Raw genomic sequence first — 27828 nt, forward strand, 5'->3', positions numbered from 1 at the left:
GCCACGCATGTTAGTCGTTTGCTTCTAGCCTGCCACAACACGAAATCAGTACTATAGCGATGTGATTCAATTTTGGAATACTGTATATTCACCGTTATGTTGGCAGGTGAAATGGGCTATAAAAAATAACGGGCAAGAATGTTGCACGATCCCATAATAAACCGGATGTGACATCAGCCCGACGACGACTGACTGTCCAGTTATTTTAACGACGAAAATACGTACACATGGTGAAGTTGGGTGGACATTGATAATAATGATATTCAGAAGTATGTAGACGGTGAACGCATGAGAAGCCTTTACTGACTCGATTGGTTACACAGGTTTACAGCGGACTGGCGCGTGCCCTGCACACGTCAAAGACCGTGCGCATGTCTATGAGCGCCCTGCATAGAGAGGAGATGTTGACGTTTGGCTAGCGTGATGATAGATAGCGTTTCATACATCAACTATCTAGCTTGACTAATCCTGCATATTGGATTGTGGTGAGTATAGACGACAAATTATACAATTCCACCGTTATTCTGCATAGCCTAGGTATATGACGTTTCTAACATCGCACTTATTTGTCGCAGTGTTTATCATGGAAGGTCCTCCATTGCTCTCCAGTGAAAGTGCAACATAATTACGTGATTATAATTACTTGTGTACGTTGTCCATCCTGACAATGGGATGCATCAGAGTCTACCTGCAGAAGATGAGGCACAGGATGAAGCTGGACCTATTGAGAGAACTGGGCCGCCAGTATCCAGTATTCTGCTTCCTTCTACTTGTCTTGCTCTTATCCACTGTTTTGTTGAACAGGTAGGTACAAATAGGCTTACTGTATGCTTACAATGTTTCACACGTTTACAGATTGTAGGCATGTCTACAATAAAACAAACTATTGCATGATGCTCAGAATCACGAATAGGCAGTATTTGCATCAGTTTGAGTTAGCATATCGATTTAGCAATGACTAAGGTAGACTAATGAGTCACAATACATTCCCAATGTAAGCATATGTGTAAAATGTTATTGAATTCACAGATATCTGCACATTATTATGGTTTTCTGGTCGTTCCTGGCTGGCGTTGTCACATTCTACTGCTCTCTTGGCCCAGAGACTCTGTTGCCTAATTTCTTACTGTCTATAAAGCCAAAGACCAAGGTAGGTTTACCTTATGTACAGAAAATATATACCTGTAACTAGAGGTCGACCGATTTTATGATTTTTCAACGCCCATACCGATTATTGGAGGACCAGAAAAAGCCGATAACGATTCATCTGACAATGTAATTTTTTTATATATATTTTTGTATATGTAAAACAATACTCAATGAACACTTTTAACTTTAATATAATACATAAAATCTATTTATTATCTCAAATAAATAATGAAACATGTTCAATTTGGTTTAAATAATGCAAAAACACAGTGTTGGAGAAGAAAGTAAAAGTGCAATATGTGCCATGTAAAAAAAAGCTCATGTTTAAGATTCTTGCTCAGAACATGAGAACATATCAAGCTGGTGGTTCAATATTCCCAGTTCTTCAATATTCGCAGTTAAGAAGTTTTAGGTTGTAGTTATTATAGGAATTGTGACGTGTCGACTTTCTCTCTATAGCATTTCTATTTCATATACCTTTGACTATTGGATGTTCTTATAGGCACTTTAATATTGCCAGCCTAATCTCGGGGCTTGAAGTCATAAACAGCGCTGTGCCTCAAGCATTACTAAGAGCTGCTCGCAAACGCAGTAAAGTGCTGTTTGAATTAATGCTTACGAGCCTGCTGCTGCCTACCACCGCTCGGTCAGACTGCTCTATCAAATATCAAATCATAGACTTAATTATAATAAACACACAGAAATACAAGCCTTTGGTCATTTGATATGGTCAAATCAGGTTTAGTCGTTCAGTGAAATACGGAACCATTACGTATTTTGTCGAACAGTTGGCAACCCTAAGTCTAAATATTGCTGTTACATTGCACAACCTTCAATGTTATGTCATAATTAAATAAATATTCTGGCAAATTAATTATGGTCTTTGTTAGGAAGAAACACTGTTTGCAACGAGCAGGCGGCCCAAACTGTTGCATATACCCTGACACTGCTTGCACTGAACGCAAGAGAAGTGACACAATTTTCCTAGTGACTATTGCCTGCTAACATGAATATCTTTGAACTAAATATGCAGGTTTAAAAAAATATATACTTCTGTGTATTGATTTTAAGAAAGGCATTGATGTTTATGGTTAGGAAACATTTGTGCCAGGATTGTGCTTTTTTCGTGGGTGCGATTTTGTTAAATCATCACCCGTTTGACGAAATTGAAGTAGGCTGATTCGATGATAAATTAACAGGCATCGCATTTGATTATATGCAACGCAGGACAAGCTAGTTAACCTAGTAATATCATCAACCATGTGTAGATTGATTGATTGTTTTTTTTATCAGATAAGTTTAATGCTAGCTAGCAACTTACCTTGGCTCCTTGCAGCCACAAGGTCCTTTTGACGCTGCACTCGCGTAACAGGTGGTCAGCCTGCCACGCAGTCTCCTCGTGGATTGCAATGTAATCGCCCATATTTGGCGTCCAAAAAGGCAGATTACCGATTTGTTATGAAAATTAGGTCCAACATCAAATTAATCGGTCGACCTCTACCCTTAACTATATATTTACTTATAGTCCAGGTTGATAGAGGGTGGTATTGTATCTGTTAGCAGGACCAACAAGAGTTGTTTCCCTTGGGTCACAGCTGTGCAGTCTGCGGGAAAATAAAGTGTAAAAGGCACAGGTGAGATCACTGCTCCAAAAATACTGCATGTGAATGAATGTTGATTAGGACGTTGGCCTTATTGTATTTATGTGGGATTGAGAGTGAATAACACTGCTTGATGTTCCTACTGTTGGGTCTCTGTGAGTTTACTGTTCATCTCTCTCTATTAATTTGACAAAATAGCGCAGGAATTCCATACAGCTTACTATTTTGATGTTCACATTCATTGACTGGAGTTGTTGATTTTGTCTATCACCAGTGCGTTTTACTGCACCCCCAGTGGCAAAATGGTATACTGGAGCACATATTGGAATTGAAAGTGTCCCACATTGGTAGTTTTAGTAATTTGGCTAGATGAGACAACAGAATGAACTCATGGTTTTATCAATATTTCAGACTAATTGAAAACAAAAAGTGGAGTTAATTGCCATTATGTACAGTACCAGTCAAAAGTTTGGACACACCTACTCATTCCAGGGTTTTTCTTTATTTTTACTATTTCTACGTTCTAGAATAATAGGGAAGACATCAACATTATGAAATAACACATATGGAATTATGTAGAAACCAAAAAGTGTTAAACAAATCAAAATATATTCTATATTTGAGATTCTTTGAAAGAGCCCTCTTTGCCTTGATGACAGCTTTGCACACTCTTGGAATTCTTTCAAACAGCTTCATGATGTAGTCACCTGGAATGCATTTCAATTAACGTGTGTGCCTTGTTAAAAATTAATTTGTGGAATTTCTTTCCTTCTTAATGCATTTGAGTCAATAAGTTGTGTTGTGACAAGTTAGGGGTGGTATATAGAATATATCCCTATTTGGTAAAAGACCAAGTCCATATTATTGCAAGAACAGCTCAAATAATCAAAGAGAAATGACAGTCCATGATTACTCTCATGAGGACTGCCACAGGAAAGGAAGACCCAGCGTTACCTCAGCTGCAGAGTACAAGTTCATTATAGTTAACTGCACCTCAGATTGCAGCCCAAATAAATGGTTCACAGAGTTCAAATAACAGACACATCAACATCAACTGTTCAGAGGAGACCGCGTGAGTCAGACCTTCATGGTCGAATTTCTGCAAAGAAACCACTACTAAAAGACACCAATAAGAAGAAGATACTTGCTTGGGCCAAGAAACACGAGCAAGGGACATTAGACTGGTGGAAATCTGTCCTTTGGTCTGATGAGTCCAAATTTGTGATTTTTGATTCCAACCGCCGTGTCTTTGTGAGACGCAGAGTAGGTGAACGGATGATCTCCGCATGTGTGTTTCCCACCGTAAAGCATGGAGGAGGTATGATGGTGTGGGGGTGCTTTGCTGTTGACACTGTCTGTGATTTATTTAGAATTCAAGGCACACTTATCCAGCATGGCTACCACAGCGTTCTGCAGCGATACTCCATCCCATCTGGTTTAGGCTTAGTGGGACTATCATTTGTTTTTCAACAGGACAATGACCTCCAGTCTGTGTAAGGGTTATTTGACCAAGAAGTGGAGTGTTGGAGTGCTGCATCAGATGACCTGGCCTCAACAATCACCTGACTTTCACCCAATTGAGATGGTTTGGGATGAGTCAGACCGCAGAGTGACGGAAATGCTACAGTAAATGTTTTACAGTGCAGCCAACAAGTGCTCAGCATATGGTGGAACTCCTTCAAGACTGTTGGAAAAGCATTCCTCATGAAGCTGGTTGAGAGAATGCCAAGAGTGTGCAAAGCTGCCATCATTTTTCTTTTTTTGTTACTACATGATTCCATGTGTTATTTCATAGTTTTGATTTCTTCACTATTATTCTACAATGTAGAAAATAGTAAAAAAAATAAAGAGAAACCCTTGAATGAGTAGGTGTGTCCAAACTTTTGACTGGTGCTCTATGTAAATAATGTTCTATTGACAGACCAACATTACTTTTGGAGAACTATCAACCATGGCTGGACTTGAAAGTCCCCTCCAAAGTGGATGCCTCTCTATCAGAGGTATGGGACACTGGGAAAAAAAACATTTTATTTTGTGCCTTCTGGAAAGTGCTCCTGTCAATCTAAGATGTGATATGTTTTTGCTCTGTTTCAAGGTTCTGGAACTGGTTCTTGAAAACTTTGTGTATCCCTGGTATAGGTTTGTTACTGTATATTACTCACAAGTGCTCCATGTTGCACTAAATACATCCTCTGGCATGGTATATGCAGACATAGGACCTGTTTTTTTTTTTCTCCTGTGAAGGGATATCACAGATGATGAGGCGTTTGTGGATGAGCTGAGAGTGACTCTGCGTTTCTTTGCCGCTGTGCTCGTACGTCGAACTCAAAAGGTGAAACAGGATTTAGACTATTCTAGATATCAGATTTTTTGAAATATATATATTTTTATAATATTTATGTCCTATGTTCTTTCTCAGGTTGATATCCCAGGTCTTATCACGGCCAAACTGCTTAAAGTTTCCATGAAGCACATTGAAATAATAACCAAAGCAAGGCAAAAAGGTAATCATCTTAATTTTTAAATATCTTTTACTGCCAGAGTTCTTTCCAAAGAGTGGAACTTTGACCAGCGGACCCTTGACTTGTTTCTACTCCCTAGTGAAGAACGCTGAGTATCTACAGCAAGCAGCACTGGAGGAGTACGGCCCTGACCTGCACGTGGCACTACGCAGTCGCAGAGACGAGCTCCTCTACCTCAGGAAGTTGACTGAGATGCTCTTCCCCTATATTTTGCCCCCCAAAGCCTCTGACTGCAGGTAACATGGCACCATATTTCTTGAGGCAATATATGTCATTGTCTCCTGGGTTGAGTTCATTAGGGCACACTTATGACAGAAAATAAAATGTAGCATTTCTTATTAGTTGTTCAGATAGTGCCTTCTTGTTTCGGGGAGTTTCTGTTTCATGCTAACTGTATATGAAACCGGTCTCTGTTTTCCCATTTCTCTCTTTCATACCCGTCTCTCCACTATCCTCAGATCGCTTACTCTTCTGATAAGAGAGGTGTTGGCTGGCTCTGTTTTCCTCCCCGCCTTGGACTACCTGGCTGATCCTGTAAGTGCTTTGTAGCCATGAAACATGTTTAATTTAGAAAACATATGTAAAAAAAGAAAAAAAAAGATTTCACCTTTATTTAACCAGGTAAGCTAGTTGAGAACAAGTTCTCATTTACAACTGCGACCTGGCCAAGATGAAGCAAAGCAGCGCAACAGAAACAACAACACAGAGTTACACATGGAATAAACAAGCGTATAGTCAATAACACAATAGAAAAAAAAGAAAGTCTATATACAGTGTGTGCAAATGGCGTGAGGAGGTAAGGCAATAAATAGGCCATAGTAGCAAAGTAATTACAATTTAGCAGATTAACACTGGAGTGATAGATGAGCAGATGATGATGAGCAGATGATGGTGTGTAAGTAGTGATACTGGTGTGCAAAAGAGCAGCAAAGTAAAAAAAACAATATCGGGATGAGGTAGGTAGATTGGGTGGGCTATTTACAGATGGACTATGTACAGCTGCAGCTATCGGTTAGCTGCTCAGATAGCTGATATTTAAAGTTAGTGAGGGAAATGTAAGTCTCCAGCTTCAGCGATTTTTGCAATTTGTTTCAGTCACTGGCAGCAGAGAACTGGAAGGAAAGGCGGCCAAAGGAGGTGTTGGCTTTGGGGATGACCAGTGAGATATATCTGCTGGAGCGCGTGCTACGGGTGGATGTTTTTATCGTGACCAGTGAGCTGAGATAAGGCGGAGCTTTACTTAGCATAGACTTATAGATGACCTGGAACCAGTGGGTCTGGTGACGAATATGTAGCGAGGGCCAGCCGACAAGAGCATACAGGTCGCAGTGGTGGGTGGTGTAAGGCGCTTTGGTAACAAAATGGGTTGCACTGTGATAGACTGCATCCAATTTGCTGAGTAGAGTATTGGAAGCTATTTTGTAGATGACATTGCCAAAGTCGAGAATAGTCAGTTTTACTAGGGTAAGTTTGGTGGCGTGAGTGAAGGAGGCTTTGTTGTGAAATAGAAAGGTGATACTAGATTTGATTTAGGATTGGAGATGTTTGATATGAGTCTGGAAGAAGAGTTTACAGTCTAGCCAGACACCTAGGTATTTGTAGTTGTCCACGCATTCTAGGTCAGAACCGTCCAGAGTAGTGATGATGGGCTGGTGCGGGCAGCGAACGGTTGAAAAGCATGCATTTGGGTTTGCTAGCATTTAAGAGCAACTGGAGGCCACAGAAGGAGTGTTGTATGGCATTGAAGCTCATTTGAAGGTTAGTTAACACAGTGTCCAAAGAAGGGCCAGATGTATACAGAATGGTGTCGTCTGCATAGAGGTGGATCAGGGAATCACCCGCAGCAAGAGCGACATCGTTGATGTATACAGAGAAAAGAGTCGGCCCGATAATTAAACCCTGTGGCACCCCCATAGAGACTGCCAGAGGTCCGGACAACAGGCCCTCCGATTTTACACACTGAACTCTATCTGAGAAGTAGTTGGTGAACCAGGCGAGGCCGTCATTTGAGAAACCAAGGCTATTGAGTCTGCCGATAAGAATACGGTGATTGACAGAGTCGAAAGCCTTAGCCAGGTCGATGAAGACGGCTGCACAGTACTGTCTTTTATCGATGGCGGTTATGATATTGTTTAGTACCTTGAGCGTTGCTGAGGTTCACCCGTGACCAGCTCGGAAACCGGATTGCGTAGCGGATTCGAAATGGTCAGTGATCTGTTTATTAACTTGGCTTTCAAAGACTTTAGAAAGGCAGGGCAGGATGCATATAGGTCTGTAACAGTTTGGGTCTAGAGTGTCATCCCCTTTGAAGAGGGGGATGACCGCGGCAGCTTTCCAGACTGGTAATAGGGGTTGCAACAATGGCGGCGGATCATTTTAGAAAGAGAGGGTCCAGATTTTATAGCCCAGCTGATTTGTACGGGTCCAGGTTTTGCAGCTCTTGAAGAACATCTGCGATCTGGATTTGGGTGAAGGAGAAGCTGGGGAGGCTCGGGCAAGTAACTGCGAAGGGTGCGGAGCTATTGGCCGGGGTTGGGGTAGCCAGGAGGAAAGCATGGCCAGCCGTAGAGAAATGTTTATTGAAATTTTCGGTGGTGACTGTGTCACCTAGCCTCAGTGCAGTAGGCAGCTGGGAGGAGGTGCTCTTGTTCTCCATGGACTTTACGTTGTCCCAAAACGTTTTGGAGTTAGATCTACAGGATGCAAATTTCTGTTTGAAAGCTAGCCTTGGCTTTCCTTACTGACTGTGTGTATTGGTTCCTGACTTCCCTGAACAGTTGCATACCGCAGGGACTATTCGATGCTATTGCAGTCCGCCACAGGATGTTTTTGTGCTGGTCAAGGGCAGTCAGGTCTGGAGTGAACCAAGGGCTATATCTGTTCTTAGTTCTACATCTTTTAAAAGGGGCATGCTTATTTAAGATGGTGAGGAAATTACTTTTAAAGAACAACCAGGCATCCTTGACTGACGGGATGAGGTCAATATCCTTCCAGGATACCTGGGCCAGGTCGATTAGAAAGGCCTGCTCGCAGAAGTGTTTCAGGGAGCGTTTGACTATGATGAGGAGTGGTCGTATAGCTGATAGCTGACCCATAGCTGATTCGTATAGGATTGTTGTTTTCAGGCTTGATGTGATTTGCAAGTCTTTCCCAGGACATAAACAAGCCAGAATGGGCATAGATTTTCTGTTGTAAATCAATACTCATTCCCATTTTAGGACACTGTGAACCATTTGCTTCTCATATTCATCAACAACTCTCCTCCCGAGGCCGCCATGGAGCCCAGCTCAACCTTGGTTCCCTTCCTGCACAAGTACTCTGACGTTCGCAACATGAAGCCCTCTGTAAGTAGCCAAGTAACCCATCCTTTCCCCCTCTTCTCCCCATATACTGCCCTTCCAAACCACTCATCTTCTTCCCTATTTCTCAGGTGCTGAAGCTGGAGCTGAAGGAGATCAGGGAGCAGCAGGACCTGCTCTTCCGCTTCATGAACTTCCTCAAGCAGGAGGGGGCCGTGCATGTTCTCCAGTTCTGCCTCACTGTGGGTAAGCATGCTTTGGCCATTCGCCATTATCCCAGATATAGATGAATACAGACTGACAACTATGTCCTGGCCCAGAAACTCCCCCCTTCCCAGTGTTTGGACAGTCTGAAGGAAAATGGATAAGTGTAGGGTGTCCAATCAAAAAAGCATCTTTTGACCAATGGTTAAAATATGTTAATTGTGTAGATACTTTTCTAAGAAAACAATTGGTCCAAAACTCATGTCTGTATCATGATTCGTTCAAAGTTATTGGAGTTTTTACCCTTGTAGGATGACCAGAATTAGGGTTAATAAATCAATGGAGGCCAGAGGTAAAACATGTTTGTCAAAAATCTGGAAAATTACATTACTGGCTATCTGACAGGCTCACTTTCCTGTTGATCGTTCTTCTCGAATCCGCAGGACATAAAACAATATAGAGGTAAGATGGATATCGATTTTGAGACTTGACCATTAGTACACCCTAATAATTAAAAGTAATACGCTATGAAAGCAACGTGTTATTTACGAGCAAGATGGTGGCATAGGAGTTTTGCTCACTTTTCTGCAAAGTTTTTAAATGCTAATTCTAGTGTTCTTTTGACTGTCTGAACTAATCACGTACAAGAATGAGCGCTGAAATGCCTGCCAAGAGAAATATCAACATGTTGGAGCCGGCTACTCCGTCTCTGTCTACAAATCAAGAAGATACGAAATAGAAGCTGTTAGCATCCCTCTGTACATGGGTCTACAGGGACGCAGCTCCCCGTCAAAGAGGAGTTGCTCCTGATGTCGGGAAGGCTTGCTGAGCTAAAAGAGTCTATCCGAAATGTGCACTGATGTAAAAACTACTAAAGTCACAGTGATCGCCATCTTCGCAGACATTGAATCATTCAAGATGAAATTCACTCAATGTGAGATTGAAATTGCGAAGGTAAACCAGTCTGGCACAACACAATCAGCCCGCACAGACACAATGCAAGCGGAACAGCGTGAACACCATGATATCAACATCGATGCGGAGAACATGCAGGGCATGACGGATTGTTTAGCCGAGATGGAGGATTATTCATGCCGCTCATCCCTACGCCTGGTTTCGCTTTCTGAGACCCAGGAGGGTAGCGACGCTATATCATTCCTGCAGAAGCCGCTACCTGTTGTGCTCTTCAGCCTATTATCCTGCGGGGTGATTGAGATGGAATGCAAACACCGCATCTACACTAGACCTATACTGCATTGTGGTAATATTATTTTCCCTAAAACATACCATTTCATCTGTATGGGTCATTTTCTTTTGCTCATAGTCTTTCATTTTGAGGCCTGAGCATGAGAGAAAAGTATCATCGAGTATTCTAAAGTCTTCTATTTATTATAATAAAATTGCATGCCTTTATGTGAACTTCCTTTTTTGCTTCTTCACTGCATCTTTTCCTTGGAGTCTTGAGGCTGGTTTATATTATGAGTGTAGCGGTTTCACTCTGCAGTGGATTTAGTTTATATCTAATATAGAGAACATTATACCTTTTTTGTTGTTTATGGTTTGCATGGTGTTCCCATATTGTCATCATATGGGGGTATCTGGTGCCCACGGGGGTGTGACTTGGCATCTGCATATCACCAATGCATGGGGAAAGGGAAAGAGCAGGCAGCATTAATGGATTGTTGTGTGACCTACACTGAGTGTACAAAACATTAATAACACCTTCCTAAGGCCTCCCGGGTGGCTCAGTGGTCTAAGGCACTGCATCGCAGTGCTAGCTGTGCCACCAGAGCCCAGGCTCTGTCGCAGCCGGCCACAACCGGGAGGCCCATGGGGCGACGCACAATTGGCCAAGCGTTGTCCGGGTTAGGGAGGGTTAGGCTGGCAGGGATTGGGATCAGGGATCCTTGTCTCATCACGCACTCGCGACTCCTGTGGTGGGCCGGGCGCAGTGCACACTGACCAGGTCGCCAGGTGTACGGTGCATTGTGTCAAGAAGCAGTGCGTTGGGTTGTGTTTCGGAGGATGCATGGCTCTCGACCTTCGCCTCTCCCGAGTTCGTACGGGAGTTGCAGCGAGGAGACAAGACTGTAACTACCAATTGGATACCACGAAATTGGAGAGAAAAAAAAAAAACTTCCTAATATTGAGTTTTGCCGTCAGAACAACCCCAATTCATCGGGGCGTGGACTCTTCAAGGTGTCAACAAGTGTTCCACAGGGATTCTTGCCCATGTTGACTCCAATGCTTCCCACAGTTATGTCAAGTTGGCTGGATGTCCTTTGGGTGGTGGCTCATTGTTGATACACACGGGAAACTGTTGAGTGTGAAAAACCCAGCAGCTTTGCAGTTCATGACACAAACCGGTGCACCTGGCACCTACTACCATACCCCGTTCAAAGGCACTTAAATATTTTGTCTTGCCCATTCACCCTCTGTATGGCACACATACACAATCCATGTCTCAATTGTGTCAAGGCTTGAAAATCCTTCTTTAACCTGTCTCCTCCTTCATCTACACTAATTGAAGTGGATTTTACAGGTGACCTCAATAAGGGATCATAGCTTTCACCTGGATTCACCTGGTCAGTCTATGCTATGGAAAGAGCTCTTATTGTTAATGTTTTTGTACACTGTATAAATATACGTATGTACTTGAAATACAGGACAATCAGATCTACCATCCTATTGTTCTGTGTTTTTTCTTTCAATACTTATGACTAGTCTTTTTTTTTTCCCCCCCTTTGGGATTCCAAGAAATCAAAAGCTGGAACTAAGCAAGCACTATGTCTTGATTTTTATTTTATTCAGAGGAAAAATATTGATATGACTTTAATACAATAATCACATCTGTTGAAAGAGGATGTTCATAAATGTAGCAGTACCCTTTTCAAAGTAGTAGCTTCTTCTGCCCTTAGTAGGGCAAGAGGTGTGTGGTAGTTTGTAGAACTCTCGATATCAGCATTATAGACTCCTGGAATGACAGTGAAGGCAGGATCCTTTATCTCTCTGTATGCTCCAGCCATATTTGATAAAACCTTAATTTCACTATCTAATATATGGATTCAATTGTCCTTTTATTATAATTATATATATTATTTATTAAAACATTTGGTCAAAGAAGCACACATGCCTGCAGTTATTAACCCATGTTTAGATAGATCCAATTGAAAAACCGAAAGACCGAAAAATCCATCTTCTAGAGAGTTTACTTTCTTTTATCAGAGACATCAGTATTACTCAAGGATTGATTACATTTTGTCCTCTGTCACTATGTCCATTATTACAGAGCACTTAGATCCTCCATTCTACTTTATCAGATCACCATGCAAACTGTTGTATTTTAGATTTCAACTCCCAAACCCAGAGCACCTTGTTGGAAATTGAACATATCTTTACTCCAGAGTTAATTTATTTTAATATTAATTCAGTAGTTGATTGTCTGGGAGGCTATTTTAAATGATTTGTAAAGGACAATACAACATGGTTTGCACCCCATCTGAATAAATCTAGAACGACGAGAATATCTGGTTTAGAAAATAAATATTAATCTCTGGATTTAACCCAGCAATCCTCCTTTTGTGATTCAAAGGCTCTACAGCTCCGTCTTTAAGGAGCAAGCTGAATTCTTTACTCAGGCATCAAGTCAAAAAAAAATTATCCAGAGGTCATTGCAAAACCATTAAAGTAATGATAGCCATCCGTCACATCTTCTAACCATTAAACTCTGTTTTTAATGAACGGCTGCCCTCTCGTCAATTAATTCTCAAGGAGACATTGTCACTGTTTACATTCACAATTAACTACATATTGTCTGATTTACTTTGATCAACTTCTTAAATCTGTGATCTAGCTTTCTGCAGAGAATTGTCAGGCCTTTCTTGACAATATTGATCTTCAGAAGCTGTCAGGCTGAGGCGGCTGATCTGGGCAAAATTTTTTTTTTTTAAAGTAATAAAATAACCTGGGCCCGATGGAATCCGTGTGGATATGTATTTATTTTGGTTGCTTTGGTAGGTTGTGCGTGTACTATTAGTTTGCTTCCGATTTGTTGCCTAATCAACCCTGGGTTTACTCTAGTTGGACCTTTCCCTTTATCCCCACCAGAGGAATTCAACGACAAGATCCTATGTCCGGAGCTGTCGGACTCTGAGACGCTGATGCTCCACGAGGAGGTGAAAAAGATCTACGAGACCTACTGCCTGGATGAGAGCATCGACAAGATCCGCTTTGACCCCTTCATTGTCGAGGAGATCAAAAATAGTGAGTCATAGGGACTTGTTTGACATTTCCCGTTTTTAAGGCACGATCATTGTATTCGTCATAGCTTTTTGTTATTTTCTCTTTGAGAACTTATAATACCGTATCCTCTCCTTCAGATATGGATTTTAATATTGTATCTTCAGCCTTATCAACAGAATATCTATAAGTACTGTTTATAAATGGCCATACGAACAGTTTTATTAACAGAATGTTCATTATTACAAATGGCAGCTTGGTTAGGTTATGCTCATGCGGTAGGTTTCCCTCCCCAGTTGCTGAGGGCCCTTATGCCGGGGTGGTGAAGCTGCAGACCATGCGCTGCTTGTTCGAGGCCTACGAGCATGTCCTGTCCCTGCTGGAGAACGTCTTCACCCCCATGTTCTGCCACAGCGACGAGGTCAGGACTCGGGTTGCAAAGGGAGGGTATATTACTGGAAACTTTCAATGTCTACCAGAATTTGTGTCTTTCAAGGATTTTATGTAATCTATCACAAGCCATCTAGTGGCCCCTTTGGGTACTTCAGATTACCACAGGTGTCTGTCATGTCTCTGGCCCTCTTGTGTGGCCTTATCACATGTACTCTGAACAAAAATATAAACGCAACATGTAAAGTGTTGGTCCCATGTTTCATGAGTTGAAGTAAAATATCCCAGAAATGTTCCATATACACAGCTTATTTCTCTCAAATTTAGTGCACAAATTTGTCTGCATCCCTGTTCGTGAGCAGCTCTCCTTTGTAACGATAATCCATCCACCTGACAGGTGTTTCATATCAAGAAGCTGATTAAACAGCATGATTATTACACAGGTGCACCTTGTGCTGGGGAAAATAAAAGGCCACTCTAAAATATGCAGTTTTGTCACACAACACAATGCCACACAACACAATGGGAGTGTGCAATTGGCATGCTGACTGCAGGAATGTCCATCAGACCTGTTGCCAGAGAATTTAATGTTAATTTCACCTACCATAAGTCACCTCCAACGCCGTTTTAGATAATTCGGTATTACATCCAACCTGCCTCACAACCGCAGACCACGTGTATGGCTTCATGTGGGCGAGTGGTTTGCTTATGTCAACGTTGTGAACAGAGTGCCCCATGGGGGCGGTATGGGCAGACATAAGCTACAGACAACGAACACAATTGCAATTTATTGATTGCAATTTGAATGCACAGAGATACTGTTACACTGCATGAAGCAAATTAGGCTCTACATACTGACTGCTTTTCTGATCCACAACCCTTTTTTGTTTAAGGTGTCTGTGACCAACAGATGCGTATCTGTATTCCCAGTCATGTGTAATCGATAGATTAGGCCCAATTGATTTATTTCAATTGACTGATTTACTTATATGAACTGTAACTCAGTAAAATCTTTGAAATTGTTGCGTTTTATATTTTTGTTTAGTATAACATTTACATATAATGAAATATGCTGATTTTAAATAATAATAAATTATTGAATACCATTGGTGTTTTAATATGAGGGTCTCACCATAAAATATACTTTTATATTTGTTTTACACACCTGGGGATTTAAAAAAAGAAATACAACTCAATGTATTTGTTGTCAATGTTTTGGCGTCAAACTGGTTGCAGTTGGTAAATTACAGCTTTGCAACCCTAGTCTCTCACACACAAACACACGTGAGATCATGTCATCAATAATGGACACACGACTGACCAATGAGCTCGTGCAGCAAGTCATCATGCATTACACTATACAGATTCTCTCATTTTATTATCATACTGAAACATGAGGTGAAATAGTGTCGTCTTCTACAGATCCCTGAATACATAGAGTATCTGGAAAGTAGTTATTCGTAATAGTCTTTAGATATCATGGTTATGGCCTGGTGTTTTTCCTGTTCAGGTCAAATGATCAGGAAAAACGCCGGGACCCGACCACGGTACTTTGTTCAGTGTTAAATAGATAGTCAGGGATGGGAGGAGGTCCTAATATGTGTGACTGGTTTCCTCCCTGCCCCCTTTTCCCAGTATTTCAGGCAACTGTTGAGGGGGGCCGAATCCCCCGCCAGGAACTCTAAACTGAGCAGGTGGGTGCTGTTTTTCCATGGCCATAGAGCGATGTTTGTATCTATATTGTGTCTATGTTCTGTCTTTTCTTCACGTAGGCTTGTCTTTACTGTGCACCCGTGGTGTCGGTAGACTAGTTAATCTCGAAGGCACAGTTGAGCTTTTTGGATCCTTTTTGTGCTCACAAGTACGTAAATTCTCCCATCAGAATTTGGTTTTGGACCAAAAGGGAAATCCGAAGCTCCTCTGTGCCATATTACATTCACCAGGGTTTCTATCACAGGAGGTTGCTGGCACCTCAATTGGGGAGGATGGGCTCGTGGTAATGACTGGAGTGCGAAGGTGCCAGTTCATTCGCTCCGTTCCAGCCATTATTATGAGCCGTCCAGGTGTGTACAGACTTAAAATTGGACTTATACTACTCAAGCTAAATAAAGATTGACTTTTATCTGTACACACCTGTCTCACAGTGGCTAAGTTCAGTCAGTGTCTGTCGTCTGGTAGTGTGTTTGAGTGGCCTGTCATCTTTAACTCCTTGTGCCTGCTATTATTCCAGAAATAGCCTGAGTTTGGATGACATCCGGTGAGTATGCCCCCTCAGTATGGTGCTCAGCAATGGCTGTCCATTGCTTAGATAACACTGCACGCAAGATATGTAACTATACTTGCCTGAATGCAGTCTGAGGAAAAGAATACTGCCTTTGTAACAAACTCAACAAACCCTGGTGTAGTTTAGTCAACGGCGCTATGTATAAACAATCCCCTCCTTTTTATAACGCACATTGTTAAAGAAAAGTTGGAAAGATTGTATTTTTTTTTGCACAGATCTGTGCTCCCTTGCAGCAAAAAGGAAGGTAGGGTGGGGAATAGTTCTTGTTCTCTCGTAGGAACAGTCTTTGTTATAAAGGCAGTGGTCAAGGCAGCATGGACTGTGAAGTTGTCAGAAAGGAGGAGGTGAACGAGGAGAATTTTTAAAGTAGAGAATGGCACTTTCTGCTTCGGCACCCCCATGCGTGAACACTGGCCCTGTCGCTAACCCCCTCCCCTTGTCTGTCTCTCTCTCACCAACTGCTCGCCTATATCCACCATCTTGGACAGTGCTTGTTTTTTTTATTTTTTATCCATCCATCCCTCTGGATGTTCCATGCCTTACACACTGATGGCTCTAAAGCTCCTGGGAGTGGGACTATGCCCAGAGCCCTGAGTCCCCGTCCAGCACCCCTGGTTCCTCCTCACCTGCATCTGTTAACCACCACCTTCATGTCCAGTCCATTGTAGCCCTCCCATCCGGCTCTTATGGCTGTCTAACCTCACGCCCTGGCTCGCTGAAGTAAGTCGGGGTCCATTGCGAGGCCTGTGTGTATCCTACATTCCCCCCTCTATAAATCGCCCCTCGCCTCCCATCTCCTACGCATGGGTACTTGTCTTGTGGTGCTAATGTTTCTTGATTTGTTCCCCTACCAGCATGGCCTCCTTGTTTGTGACCGTTCTGGGTCTTGATTTGAATATGTCAATTTTGTGTTGCCTTTCAGTGTTAATTTTTTGTTTTAGGGTGACTACACAGTGTGTGGTTTCATCAGTCATTCACAAAGTGTCAGTGTTGTAATTGTACTTTTTTACTTGGCTAAAGCAACATTAGTTTGTTTTCCAATGAGTGTGGTTTGAGTGTAATACCCCAAGCCACTCTCATCCTATAATCTCGTCAATGATTTTTCATCCACTTCTATTTTATAGAAGTGTTCACTGTTATCTGTGGTCTGGTGTGGCTACCCTGGCTTCTACCTCCCCCACCTCAAACCCAAACCATATACAGTATCCCTTCTGTCTTCCAGTCCTGTACCCACACTGCATGCGATGTGCTGAAGCCATGCACAACTCCTGCATTGTCACAAAATTAAACAATCTCTCTTCTTTGGCCTGCAGGAACACCTCGAAGCGGGGCGAGTCGTTTGGGATCGGCCGCATCGGCAGCAAGATAAAGGGGGTGTTCAAGAGCACCACCATGGAGGGAGCCATGCTGCCCTCTTACGGACTGGTGGAGGGAGAGGATGACATGGTGAGTAGTGTGTGGCCACTGGGCTGCAGTGTGGAGCCAGGATTAGTTAGGATCGCACACTCAGGAAATGAAGGATTCATGGTAGAGGTGAAACTATGGAAGTCTTGGTAGATATGGTTTCTGTTGAATCCATATGGTATAATGATGTCATCCCGCAGAGTGTACCTTGAATATGAAAGATGGGCTTGGGACTCTACTTTTTTGAATTTTGTTGTTGATAATTTGAATTTTGAAATGAATTCACCAGAGACTTTATGAAGCAATACTGATTGCCAAGAGGAGTCATTTTTTTAAGGTTGTGAGTTTTCACTAACCTTTTCATTGGAAATCTGGTTTGTATGTTTACTTTTTCAATACCATGATGTGTTTCTTTCTTTGTACTAAGCAGACAACAATTAGGTTGAACTTCTTGTTGGCATATAATTTCTACTTGATGTTAATGGCTAACACCCTGCAACAAATTCACCAAAGGTGAAATCTTTAGCGTTTCTGCTCAGAAAATATATAATGTTGAACTCAACTAAAAATGGTTTATGATCATGTTTGATTCACTGACAGAGACCACTGCCCTGCCCCCTCTGACTAGGTATCATCATCATCATTCCCACAGCATTGCACAGCCGACCTCAGTATGTTTCTCTTCTTCTTCTCCCAGAGCCTTCCGTAGCTGACCCACTAGATAGTTCACATTCTAGCTATATTTTACCCCCACTAGAGCTGCTGTCACTGAATACATCTCCCATTTTACATCCTGTACTTTGTTGTTTATTCTAGTATGTCTTGTATATGTCACTCAATATCAGTGGACCTTTGCAGTGTGTCTCCCTTTTTACCTTGTGGTTCTGTGTGGCTTCACACAAGCTTTACCATGTATGGGACCACAGACCAGGCCCGTATTCACAAAGAGTCTTGGAGTAGGAATGCTGATATACATGCACCAGACAGTTTATTAGGTACACCTGTCTAGTACCGGTTCGGACCCCCCTTTGCGTCCAGATCAGCCAGAATTCTTATATATAATACATGCCATTTAGTAGACGCGGTTTACAGACATGCGTGCATACATTTTACATATGGGTGGTCCTGGGAATTGAACCCACATTCCTGGCATTGCACAAGCCAAAGCCATGCTCTACCAACTGAGTTAGAGGACCAATTATTTTGGACATGGATTCTACAAGGTTTCGGAAACGTTCCACAGGGTTGTTTGTCCATGCTGATGCGATGGCATCACGCAGTTGCTGCAGATTGTATGGTGGTACATTCATCCTGCGAACAGCCCATTCCATCTCATCCCGAAGATGCTCTATTGGGTTTGGGCAGCAGCAATGTTCAGATACACTGTGGTGTTCAATTGGTATCAAGGCACGTAATGTATGCCAGGAAAACATTCCCCACACCTCTACACCACTGCCACCAGCCGGTATTGTTGACACCAGGCAGGATGGGTCCATGGACTCATATTGCTTACGCCAAATCCTGACTCTGCCATCAGCATGACGCAACAGAATTGGGATTTGTTGGACCAGGCAATGTTTTTCCACTCCTCAATTGTCCAGTGTCGCGTGCCCACTGAAGCCGTTTCTTGTTTTTAGCTGATAGGAGTGTTGCAATAGCCTACTCTGAGAACCTTTTTGTGAATAGAGGCTCAGATTCCATACCAAACTTTGACTGTCATTCATTGTTTTGACCTTCACCCTCTTATCTCTGACCGCCCTCTGTCTGTGGCTGGGCTCTGTCAGGTGGAAGAGGCCATGATGGTTCTGGAGGATGACTCCCCCATGGAGGCCGTCAGTACCCCCAGCACCCCTCGCAATCTCTCAGCCTGGACCATCACCATCCCCTACATAGACTTCTTCGATGATGACATCAAGAGGGAGAGGATCCCCGTGTTCTGTATCGACGTGGAGCGCAACGACAGGAAGGCAGGTGAGATTCACAGGATGCTCTGGGATCTGTGTGGCTTACAGGTGAAACTAGGCCCAGGGGCTTAAGTATTACCTACAGGCTGGTCTGGGATCAGTGTGGTGTACATGTGAAACCAATACTGCTGATACTGTACAGTTGAAGTCGAAAGTTTACATACACTTAGGTTGGAGTCATTAAAACTCGTTTTTCAACCACTCCACAAAATGTCTTGTTAACCTCTGGGATCGTTTGGGATGCTAGCGTCCCAACTCGCCAACAGCCAGTAAAATTGCAGGGCGCCAAATTCAAACAACAGAAATCTCATAATTAAAAGTCCTCAACCAAAAAGTATTTGACACTATTTTAAAGATACACTTCTCGTTAATCCAACCACAGTATCCGATTTCAAAAAGGCTTTTCTGCGAAAGCAGAACATATTAGGTCAGCAACTAGTTACAGAAAGCATTCAGCCATTTTCCAACCAAAGAGAGGTGTCACAAAAAGCAGAAATATAGATAAAATTAATCATCAGATGACACTCTCAGGACTCAATGTTACACAACATAAATAGCATTATAAATCTTCACTTACCTTTGCTGATCTTCGTCGGAATGCACTCCCAGGACTCCCACTTCCATAAGAAATGTTTGTTTTGTTCGATTACGTCCATATTTATGTCCAAATACCTCAGTTTTGTTTGCGCGTTTAGTTCACTATTCCAAAGGCACAATGCGCGAGTGCAAAATCCAGACACATTTTTACTATGATTAAATGTCAGGAGTTGTGAAAAAAATTATGTATTTTGCTAAGGTGAATGTGAACTTCCGACAACTGTATATGGGTCTAAAAGGGCTTTTTTGAATAGGTTTAAATCTACAATGGCTAAACAAGGCTGTTCTATACTCCATTAGCACTGGATGAAATTCGGCTTCATTATCTATCATCATGCTGCCTGTTGCTGACATAATGCAAGTCATTCGATGACAACTCTAACTCTATTACAGAACTTCCTCTGTGTTCTGTCAGTCATCAACTTTTTCTTTCCATCAAATATTTGAAATACCTTATGAGCTTCCCATTTATAGCAAAACAGATACACAAGGGATGATTTTGCCAAGATATTTAGAGTATGTAGGCCTACTGTATTCACACCCCTTGACTTTTTCCACATTTTGTTGTTTCAGCCTGAATTTAAAATGGATTAAATGGAGATTTTTTTTGTCACTGGCCTACACACAATACCCCACAATTTCTAGGTGGAATTATGTTTTTCATTATTATTATTTTTTTGTTGAAAAAACTGAAAATCCTTTGAGCATGGTAAAGTAATTCATTACACTTTGACGGTGTATCAATACACCCAGTCACTACAAAGATACCAGTGTCCTTCCTAACTTAGTTGCCGTAGAGGAAGGAAATCGCTCAGGGATTTCACCATGAGGCCAGTGGTCGCTTTACAACTGTTTAATGGTCACAATACTAACCTAATTGACAGAGTGAAAAGAAGCAAGTCTGTACAGAATAAAACTATTTCAAAACATGCATAATTTTTGCAACAAGGCACTTAAGTAAAACTGCTAAAAAAAAAGGTTGCAAAGAAATTAACTTTATGTCCTGAATACAAAGCTTTTATGTTTTGGTCAAATCCAATCACTGAGTACCACTCTTCATATTTTCAAGCATGGTGGTGGCTGCATCATGTTATGGGTATGCTTGTCATCTGCAAGGACTAGGCAGTTTAAGATAAAAAAATTAGCTGAATAGAGCAAACCACAGGCAACATTTTAGAGAAAAACCTGGTTGTCGGCTTTCCAATAGACACTGGGAGACAAATTCACCTTTCAGCAGGACCATACACAAAGCATAAAACACCATGCCCAAATATACAGTGGCTTCGGATAGTATTCAGACCCTTTGATTTTTTCCCACATTTTGATAGGGTACAGCCTTATTCTAAAATTGATTCAATTGTTTTTTCCCCCTCATCAATCTACACACAATACCCCATAATGACAAAGCAAAAACTGTTTTTTTTATACATTTTTACTAATTTATATATAAAAAAAATAGAAATATCACATTTGCATACAGTACCATTCAAAAGTTTGGACACCTACTCATTCCATGGTTTTTCTTTAGTTTTACTATTTTCTACATTGTAGAATAGTAGTGAATACATCAAAACTATGAATTAACACACATGGAATCATGTAGTAACCAAAAAAGTGTTACAAATCTAAATATATTTGAGATTCTTCAACGTAGCCAACCTTTGCCTTGATGACTGCTTTGCTCACCCTTTGTCTCGATCCTAACTAGTCTCCCAGTCCCTGCCACTGAAAAACACCCCCAAAGCATGATACTGCCACCGCCATGCTTCACCGTAGGGATGTTGCCAGGTTTCCTCCAGACGTGACACTTGGCATTTAGGCCAAAGAGTACAATCTTGGTTTCATCAGACCAGAGAATCATGTGTCTCATGGTCTGAGTCTTTAGGTGCCCTTTGGCAAACTCTAAGCGGGCAGTCATGTGCCTTTTTACTGAGGAGTGGCTTCCGTCTGGCCACTCTACCATAATGGCCTGATTTGGTGGACTGCTGCAGAGATGGTTGTCGCTTTAGATCTGCCATCTCCACAGAGGAACTCTGGAGCTCTGTCAGCGTGACAATCGGGTTTTTGGTCACCTCCCTGACCAAGGCCCTTCTTCCCTGATTGCTCAGTTTGGCTGGGCAGCCAGCTCTAGGAAGAGTCTTGGTGTTTCCAAACTTCTTCCATTTAAGAATGTGTTCTTGGTGACCTTGAATGCTGCAGACATTTTTTGATACTTGCCCATATTTGTGCCTCTACACAATCCTGTCTCGGAGCTCTACCGACAATTCCTTCGACCTCAAGGCTTGGTTTTTGCTCTGACCTGCACTGTCAACTGTGGGACCTTTTAATATAGACAGACATGATTTGGAAAAGCACATATCTAATCAATTAAATTTACCACAGATGGACTCCAACCAAGTTTTAGAAACATCAATGATGATCAATGGAAACAGGATTCACCTAGAGCTCAATTTCAATTCTCATATCAAAGGGCCAGAATACTTAAGTAAATAAGGTATTTCTGGTTTTTATTTTGAATAAATTAGCAAAAAATGCAAAAATATCTGTTTTTGCTTTGTCATTATGGGATATTGTGTGCAGATTACTGAGTATTTTATTTGATCCATTTTAGAATAAGTCTAACGTAACGAAGTGGAATAAGGCAAGGGGTCTGAATACCTTATGAAGGCACTATACACTGGTTATTTACAAGATGACATTGAATGTTCCTGAGTGGCCTAGTTACAGATTTGACTTAAATCGGCTTGAAAATGTATGGCAAGACTTGAAAATGACTGTCTAGCAATGATCTGCAACCAACTTAACAGAGCTTGAAGAATTTGCAAATATTGTGCAATCCAGGTATCCAAAGCTCTTACAGACTTACCCAGGAAAATTCACAGCCATAGTCACTGCCAAAGGTGATTGTAACATGTTGGGGGTTAAATACAGTTGAAGTCGGACGTTTACATACACCTTAGCCAAATACTTTTCAACTCAGTTTTTCACAATTCCTGACATTTAATACTAGTAAAAAATTCCCTGTCTTAGGTCAGTTAGGATCACCACTTAACAAGTCCTAACCGATTTGCCAAAACTATAGTTTGTTAACAAGAAATTTGTGGAGTGGTTGAAAAACTAGTTTTAATGACTGCAACCTGAGTGTATGTAAACTTCCGACTTCAACTGTACTTATCTAATCAAGATAGTATATTAGTGTTTTATTTGTCATTTTGTTTTCCCAATGTTAGACTTTTTCTTCCACTTTGACATTAGAGTATTTTGTGTAGATCGTTCACAAAAAAAGACAATTAAATCCATCTTACTCTTACTTTGTAACACAACAAAATATGGAAAAAGTCTAGGGGTACTTTCTGAAGACCGTATGTCCACTCTTAATATTGATGTATTGTTCCCCTTTTGTATTTCACAGTGGGTCATGAGACCGAGCACTGGTCTGTGTACAGAAGATATCTGGAATTTTATGTCCTTGAATCAAAACTCACTGAGTTCCATGGTAAGTACATGTTTTAGATGATTTCTTCAGGTTTCAGTCCCTGTAACCACTCATCGCATCGTCCATTGTAAATTGACAGCCAGAACACATGAATCTCGAACATTGGCCAAATGTTTCTTCTCACACTGAATAATTCCACCCATTTCTAAGAATAGTTATAACAGTATTTTCACATTGTTTGATTGTCTTCAAGCCTTCTCATCCAGGATTTGTTTTGTGCTCCTCTGTCACAACAGGCTCATTCCCAGACGCCCAGCTGCCTTCCAAAAGAATCATCGGCCCCAAGAACTACGAGTTCTTGACCTCCAAGCGGGAGGAGTTCCAGGAGTACCTCCAGGTAGGTAGTCATTATGGACTAAATAAGCGCCGGGGTGACGTTTCCCATAGGTACAGATGTAGGATCAGCTTCCCCTCCCCGAATCCTAACCTTAAACATTAGTAAGGACAATGCAAAATTGACTCAAGATCAGCGTCCAGGGGAAACTTCACCTTACAACAGAGAGGCCATGCTTCAGGAAATAGCTGGTCTCTCCCAATGGATCTATGTCAGCTTATGTAGCTGATGTAGAGGCTAGAGAGGTATTAGCAACCAGAGGGTTTATGGTTCAAATCCCAGGGCTGCTGGGTTCAGAATCTACCACCAAACCCCAAATATAGGGTTACTGTGGTTGACCCTGAACTGGTTCCAGCTTCTCAAGTATGTGTGCTGACTCGGGGTGGGGAGCCTAGGGCACGTTTCCATTGTTACGAATGAATAACAAAGTGCTATTCTATGCCAGCCCTCACTGAATATGTCAACAAAGTGAAGATTGTTGAATCCTTCTGTTTATTTTCCAGAAACTGCTCCAACACCCTGAGCTGAGCAACAGTCAGCTGCTTGCAGACTTCCTCTCCCCTCACAGTATGGACTCTCAGTTTGTGGACAAGATGCTCCCTGATGTCAATCTAGGTATGCAACACTGGGCATGTAGCCTCGTCCCAGATACGTTTGTGCCATCTTGCCGACTCCTATGGTCATTGTAACGTGGCCAAGAGTTCTATGTTAGTAACATCTCTCACAACCTGCTCTCCTGTTGAACTCATTTGAGTTTAACATTGTTTATTTTCCGACAGGGAAGATCATCAAATCAGTGCCCAGCAAACTGATAAAAGAAGTAAGTCATCCATTTTCGACTTTGGGTTGGGAAAGAACGTTGTGGCGGCATCCTTGTAAAATAATTCCTGGGATAGTCATTTAGGAATGTAAGCCACACATGCCTGTGGAATCCACTTATAAGTCATGTCAGCTATGTTATTAGAGTATGCCAGTTGAAATAAATGTGAACAGCAGGGATCCAGTGACTCAAATGTCAAATAACACATTTAACTGTTTACGAGTGCTTTCACAGTAACCTATAAGGAATCTCCCCTGTGTTTTTTTCCCGTTTCAGAAAGGGCAGCATTTGGAACCATTTCTCAATTCCTTCTTTAACTCCTGTGAATCGCCCAAGCCCAAACCCAGCCGGCCAGAGCTGACCATCCTCAGTCCCACGTCAGAGAATGATAAGAAGGTGGGCTTACACTACACCTGGGTCTAAGTAGTATTTCATTTCTTTCAAATATTTTAGGTGTGCTTGATTTGGCTTACCTAGCCTGCTGAGTTGGGGTGGGGAAGGTTTGACTTTGCACTAGTCCATTGGTTCCATTAGACTGGGGAAGCTAATTCAAATGCACATGAAATATTTGGAAGAGATGCAAATACTTTTTCGATCTGTGTCTGGCATGCTTAGACTCCCATACTCACACACGCTTACCTTAGTTGACAAGTGTTTCGTGTTTCTAGTTAGGAGAGCCACTTAAATGCTCAGCCAAATTGGAACAGATCCTTTAAATATAACTGCTGGGTGTGTTTTTACATGTTGTTATTTTGTTATTCCCCTCCATTTTAAAGTGTTGTTGACGTTTGCTTGAACTCCCTAGCTCTTCAATGAATTATTCAAGAACAACGCCAACCGATCAGAGAGCACGGAGAAGAAACATAACCAGAACTACTTCATGGAGATGATCACTGTGGAAGGAGTGTATGACTACTTGATGTTTGTGGGTAAGTCGGCCCCACACATAGCATTTGTCTATCCAGCGACAAAGTAGTGCAGGAATGTAACGCTCAATACTAAATTGGTCTCTACTAGGCACTAGTGGAGATATGAGAGAATTAAGTAGGTGTAAACAATATGGTGGAAATTATATCTAGCCAATCAGAGGGTAAATCAGTGTTATTGTCACCTTACGTAAATCCTATACCTATTTAGAAAATCAATAATTGATTGGACGTAACCTAGCATCTCATCACTCTCCCACTGCTTGACTGTCATTGGCAGGTCGAGTGGTCTTTCGCATCCCTGATTGGCTGCACCACCTGCTGATGGGCGGGAGGATCCTGTTAAAGAACACCCTGGAGGCGTACACAGACCACTACCTGCAGCATAAACTGGACAAGGTGTTCCAGGAGCAGCGCCTCATTTCTCTCATCACCCTGCTCAGAGGTCGCTAGCTTACCTCCGACCTTCTACTGTTTTCTTCTTCCAATTTCTACTTTTTCTACATTTTATTTCTATTATTTTCTATTATTATCCTTCTATTTTGTAAAAAAAAAAAATTATATACTAAAGCAATGAGTGATATGAGTCTTATTTTGATGTTTGTCCTTGTGTACTAGATGCTGTGTTCTGTGAAAACAGTGAGCCACGCTCCTTGGCAAATAAGCAGAAAAGGGCCAAGAAGACCTTTGAGGAAATGACGAAATACATCCCAGGTCCTTAGTAGATCTCTTAGGTTCAGATGTTTTCATGAAGTACATCTCAAGTTAAAGTGGGAAACTTGGCGAGGACTATTAGCTCTTATTTTGGGTTCTATGTAGTTGGAAAAGTGTTTTTAATTTTTGCTATAAAGTCAAGAAAAAATCTATTATTAGAAGTCAATTGATTTGACCCTCTAAGATGACGAGTGTTTTCCCTTCAGAATTCCTGGGCAAGTGTATTGGAGAAGAGGCCAGGTACGAGGGGGTCCGCCTGCTCTTCGATGGACTACAACAGCCTGTTCTTAACAAACAGGTACGACAATGCAGCGAGGCATCTAAAGTTACAACTAGCATCACACAAAGTACAGGAGAATGCAGGGTTGAAAAGAATACTATCATTGTTTCAAATGCACGAAAACTGACTTGGTTGAAGTGTGAAAGCTCATTTGCGTCCTCAGCCATTGTAGGGTCCTCAGGCATTGTAGTAGTTGGAGGCTTGTGAAGGCCAGTTAGTCAGTGAATTTTTATCCTACATGTAAACACCAGAAAGGCAACTTATTATTATTATTATTATTATTATTATTTCAGACAGACTGTGTAACATCAGTATAAGGTTGCTACATACCGTAGCTCATTTTCATGAGCTACGGTATGTAACTCATGGGCAGCTAACCTAAAACATAATGGGAACAGTGTGTTTAGTACAGTACTGTATGATTTAGACAGCAGTAAACACATTTTAGATCAGTGATGAAAAATCCAATTTAGGAATTTTGTAGTCATTCTAATGATCCTTCTGCAACATTTTTCCTCAGTTGACCTATGTCTTACTGGACCTTGCTCTTCTAGAGCTGTTTCCTGAACTGAACAAGGTAAATGGATTATTTCAATTTAACTTCAAAAGGGAGACGTCCGCATATCTGGTAAGAGGTGTGTTGGAACATGAAATTCGATTTTACAAGACGTTTCTGTACACTACTTACTTGAAATGTTTAATTCACTTAATTGAAAGGCCAACATTTTGGTCTACCGACCGACAAGTATAAGTGCATTGTGTAAAAAGCCTGAACCGTCATCCTATTATCATTCCAGCAGTAATCAGTGTTTTATACATTGTATACATATTTTTAATTAATGGATTTGATTGATTTTTTTTCCACCAGCAGCCGGGACAGAAGGAGACTCCTAACATGGCTCCATGGATGTAGCAAGAGGATGGGGACTCTCTTTAGTCTTTGCTTTATCTGTTGCATGTGCAATAGACTGTGTACATACAGCACTTAAACCACTGATACCGCTGCACTTGTGATAATTTTTACTGTAAGCTGTGCTTAGCCTGTCATTTTTTTTACCATTGACAATTTCCTAAGATACAGATTCGTAAAAGTATAACACTGGAAAAATGTGTTTTGAAGATAAGCATGATTATGCTAATCAAATATTTATTGATCAAATAAAAAAACATCCTGATGTTCCTGACTGTCAAGACTCATAACATTAATCCGACTACGCTTGTCCAAACTTGGTCACTGATTTTGTCAACTTCCCCACGTGGTTTCTAGTTTCCTGTCTGGCCTATATATATATATATATATACACGCGTGTTCAGATCCATGACTCATTTGAGTCTGCACTCTGCGGTAGTCATTAGCAACATGCAGTCTTCCCTTCTCGGCAAGCCTTCGAAATAGGGACGCTTTAATACCATGGGTATTTCAGAAAGGGATGTGGAACAGGATTCTTTAGATTCCTCCATCGGTCTGTCAACACTTGAGGTGAAACATAATGGCTCCCCCGGCAGATGTACAGGACAGTCAGACTTATTCATATACTGCATGCAAAGACATTTGACATGTCAGTTCTTAATCTTAGAAATAATTTAGAGGTCTGAATATCAAAG

General features: G+C 41.6%; 1 protein-coding gene across 50 annotated transcripts; it reads left to right on the forward strand.

Annotated features, from left to right (window-relative positions):
* The first annotated feature begins 155 nt into the window (after window positions 1-155).
* On the forward strand, window positions 156-27402 carry LOC110505307 (sorting nexin-14). Of its 50 annotated transcripts, none has more exons than XM_021584465.3 (29): window positions 156-485; window positions 576-804; window positions 1030-1150; window positions 2710-2783; window positions 4672-4750; window positions 4846-4889; window positions 4995-5082; window positions 5170-5254; window positions 5352-5508; window positions 5731-5806; window positions 8491-8616; window positions 8703-8817; window positions 12883-13038; window positions 13311-13435; window positions 15040-15098; window positions 15635-15661; window positions 17002-17134; window positions 18877-19063; window positions 23066-23149; window positions 23386-23486; window positions 23987-24098; window positions 24263-24303; window positions 24580-24699; window positions 25109-25232; window positions 25510-25674; window positions 25848-25943; window positions 26150-26241; window positions 26744-26800; window positions 27092-27402. In XM_021584465.3, exons 2-29 carry the CDS (start codon window positions 668-670, stop codon window positions 27134-27136), a joined length of 2826 nt encoding a protein of 941 aa, XP_021440140.2. In that variant the 5' UTR covers window positions 156-485; window positions 576-667; the 3' UTR covers window positions 27137-27402. The 50 variants fall into 50 exon arrangements, with proteins under 50 accessions (XP_021440140.2, XP_090076650.1, XP_021440133.2 ...); XM_090220524.1 differs by having other exon boundaries at window positions 27095-27402; XM_021584458.3 differs by lacking the exon at window positions 15635-15661 and adding an exon at window positions 16250-16408.
* Window positions 27403-27828: the final 426 nt, after the last annotated feature.

Source organism: Oncorhynchus mykiss, chromosome 25, assembly GCF_057628025.1.
Source record: "Oncorhynchus mykiss isolate SJ-2025 chromosome 25, ASM5762802v1, whole genome shotgun sequence".
Lineage (NCBI taxonomy): Eukaryota > Metazoa > Chordata > Actinopteri > Salmoniformes > Salmonidae > Oncorhynchus > Oncorhynchus mykiss.

What these genes read in the sequence shown, in the direction of transcription:
- LOC110505307 (XM_021584458.3), top strand. Translation starts at nt 668, where the DNA reads ATGGGATGCATCAGAGTCTACCTGCAGAAGATGAGGCACAGGATGAAG. An exon ending in TGGACTACCTGGCTGATCCT is followed by an intron (nt 5,807 to 8,490) that starts GTAAGTGCTTTG and finishes TTCCCATTTTAG; the next exon opens with GACACTGTGAACCATTTGCT. An exon ending in TTCGCAACATGAAGCCCTCT is followed by an intron (nt 8,617 to 8,702) that starts GTAAGTAGCCAA and finishes CCTATTTCTCAG; the next exon opens with GTGCTGAAGCTGGAGCTGAA.